The sequence below is a fragment of the Poromitra crassiceps genome (genome assembly GCF_964638095.1).
Source record: "Poromitra crassiceps genome assembly, chromosome: 10".
NCBI lineage: Eukaryota > Metazoa > Chordata > Actinopteri > Beryciformes > Melamphaidae > Poromitra > Poromitra crassiceps.
The window spans coordinates 5,107,658-5,110,623 of record NC_139631.1 but is presented as its reverse complement, the minus strand read 5'-3'; the positions used below and the strand labels follow the sequence as shown (position 1 = coordinate 5,110,623).

At 49.9% G+C, this 2,966-nt stretch overlaps 1 protein-coding gene across 1 annotated transcript; it reads right to left on the bottom strand.

Annotated features, from left to right (window-relative positions):
- Window positions 1-2,571, bottom strand: hs3st1l2 (heparan sulfate (glucosamine) 3-O-sulfotransferase 1-like 2; the record flags this gene model as incomplete). Its single annotated transcript, XM_083643985.1, has 2 exons — window positions 1-1,412; window positions 2,302-2,571. 2 exons carry the CDS (start codon window positions 2,569-2,571, stop codon window positions 747-749), a joined length of 936 nt encoding a protein of 311 aa, XP_083500111.1. The 3' UTR covers window positions 1-746.
- Window positions 2,572-2,966: the final 395 nt, after the last annotated feature.

The following is a 2,966-nucleotide window of genomic DNA, read 5'->3' as shown; positions in this document are numbered from 1 at the left end:
TTACATTTGCCTTCAAAGTAAAGTAAAAACAAGTATTCAAAGTAACTCATTTCAAAAGACAACGATTCTATTGATTCTATTGAACAACTGATAGTAAAATACCAGCCTAGTAGAATAATAACAAAAATAAGTAAACAGGATGACTCAACTAAAAGGCATACTTTTTACAACAGTTAGGAGTTGAATCCAGGAGTTGGTCTCGGTTCTCTGCTCTAGCCTATATTAGCATCTGAACCTCGATTGACCATCTTGAGTCCATAGTGCAACAATGAATTAGTTGGACCTCAAGTCAACCCTCCTTCCACCTGATCTACTTCTACAAGTCTCCTCTTCTCCTTTTGACGCCCCACAACAAAATAAAAAAACGGTTCCTTTTGAGTTATTCTTCCAGTTTTCTCCTTTCAGATTTGTGTATGGCACAGTTGTTGTAGCGTACACATTACCTTCAGTGCTTCTTTATGCATCAGGGCCGAACATTTCATATGACTCTATCCAAGGAGGCACCAGTATGGTTATGGTAACACAGTTGGATAGTTAGTTCTCCAGATATTCAGGTCTTCGGACACGAGGGTCGTGTCTCGTTGGCTGCATTTAATGCCTGAGAAGGAATCAACAACGACGGACGTCCAAACTACCATGCCTCCATCATCTACCTGCCAACCTCTCCCGTCCCCCTCTGGGTCCCTGACAGTGCTCAGATTGCTCAGGTAGCGTTTTCATCTCTGCAGACGCTGTCCGACAACCAGTCAGCACCAGGAGAAGGAGCGCCCCACCATCTCGAAGAACACCTTGTTGGGCTCCCTGAAGTAGTGACAAAGCTTCCTGAAGGCCTGGGCGCTCAGCGGGGCGTGCGGCCTGCCTTTGGACTCATCCAGGCACTTGTCGTGTCCGGCCAACAGGAGGCAGTAGAAGCCCTTGGTGGTGTTGTAGTAGAAGTTGTCGGGGCTGATCCTGGGGGGCAGGTCCAGGAAGCGCTCTGCCTTCCGCAGCTCGGGGAAGGGGTCGCGGATGAGCGCGTCCCCGTCCACCACGTGGATCTGCTTCCTGGGGAAGACCTCCAGCCAGCGGGCCAGGTGCTGGTGGTACAGGCTCCTCTGCAGCGCCTTGTACCCGGGGTCGATGTGGCCCTTGTGGAGCAGGAGCTCCTCCAGAGGCTGGTAGGGCTTGTGGCGCGTCAGGCGGTTGTGGAGGACCTGGGTGTAGTCGGACACCAGCCGCTCGGCCGGGTCGCGGACGATGAGTAGCAAGCGGACAGCGGGGTTCATGTCCCAGACCCGCGCGGGCACCTGCGGCGCCGCGAAGTAGCCGGGGGTCTTCTCCACCGTCAGCTGGCCGGGCAGGGTGAAGGGCATCTGGGCACGGTACCAGGACAGGCCCCACCGGAAATGCTCCTCCACGTTGAAGTAGTGCACCTGACAGAGGGACAGAAGAAGAAGAAGTGTTGATGAGGATAAGAAAGTGGCACACGTCTGTCCTTCGCCCCTAATTTATTCATGTACGTCAGCACCAGTGGCTCCTGCTTTACATCTCATGAATAATGTTGCAAATGCCAGAGACATGGACTCTGTTTGGATGAGACGTTAAACCGAGGTCCTGACTCTACGTGGTCATTAAAGATCCCATCGGCACTCTTCACAAGAGTAGGAGTGTAACCCCGGCACGCTGGCTAAATTCCCACACAGGCCTTCCTTCAATCATGGCCACCTAATCATCCCTCGTTACTTAATTGGCACATTCAGTCCTCAACTCTCCACCGTGATAGGCTGATGCGTGCTGAACGTTCTGGTGCAAACTGGCTGCCCAGGTGGGTGCTACACATCGGTGGTGGATGAGTTGAGTTCTCCCCCTTTGACTATCTAGAAAGGCGCTATATAAATGCATCCATTATTATGTACATTTCTTTATGTACTGGTGTTTGTCTTTCATGATTGGTGCTGATGTCATCACTGAAAGAATAAATTACATTTTCGCCACAAAACTTGAATGGATGAAAAGTAGCCTATCATGCTTATTGCCTTTGGTACGTCTAACATGGCTTCCACAGAGTTCTGATACTGTTGTGATGTCAATGAACATTATTGGTTTGTTTCATGTGCGAGCAGTGAGACACATGAGAATCAATTGAAGCTGTTGCCATGGTAACATATCAGCTTTGTGCGTTTGCACCAAGGCGGAAAAAAAGGTTCACTCGTGTGACTTTGATCGTGCGAATTATTCGACAAAGTTGAACAATTTCCACTCAAACGGCATCGTTTAAAATTATTATTATTAAACGATGATAATAATCTCTCTGTGTCGTACCTCAGCCTTTGCCACTTCCACATCCGGGTGTAGGTTGAGCATCTCCAGCAGGGCTCTGGTGCCGCCTTTCCGCACACCGATAATAATGGCGCCGGGCAGCCGCTGCTGGGTGGCATTGGAGGAAGAGGAGGAGGAGGAAGAGGAAGATGACGACGAAGAAGAGGAGGAAGAGGAGCTTGAACCCCCGGTGCGTAATTCCCTTAAGCACACACACAGCTGAGTCTGCAGCAGGACAAGCACCAGCAGCGCTAGTAGCACCGTCCACAGCATGGTGCCGCACGCAAGCACGCAAGCACACACACACGCACACGCACACGCACACACACACACACACACACACACACACACACACACACACACACACACACACACACACACACACACACACACACACACACACACAGGTGGAGTGGAGTGGTTATGTGCACACACTCCTGTAGTATGCACGCTCTTGTGCTTGTTAACAGTCAGCAGGGGGCCTCAGAAGTGGGATCTTCAGTTGGATCCTGTAAGCACAGAGAAAAACATGCTGTCAGTGTATTTTGCTACCACTGTCTTCTTTGATATTGCTCTTTTTGGTAGAATAGTTTGCAAGGCAAGTTTAGATGGCAATTTCCACACAGATGCAGATGCTAAAATAGATGAAAGAAAAGTGCAAATAAAGT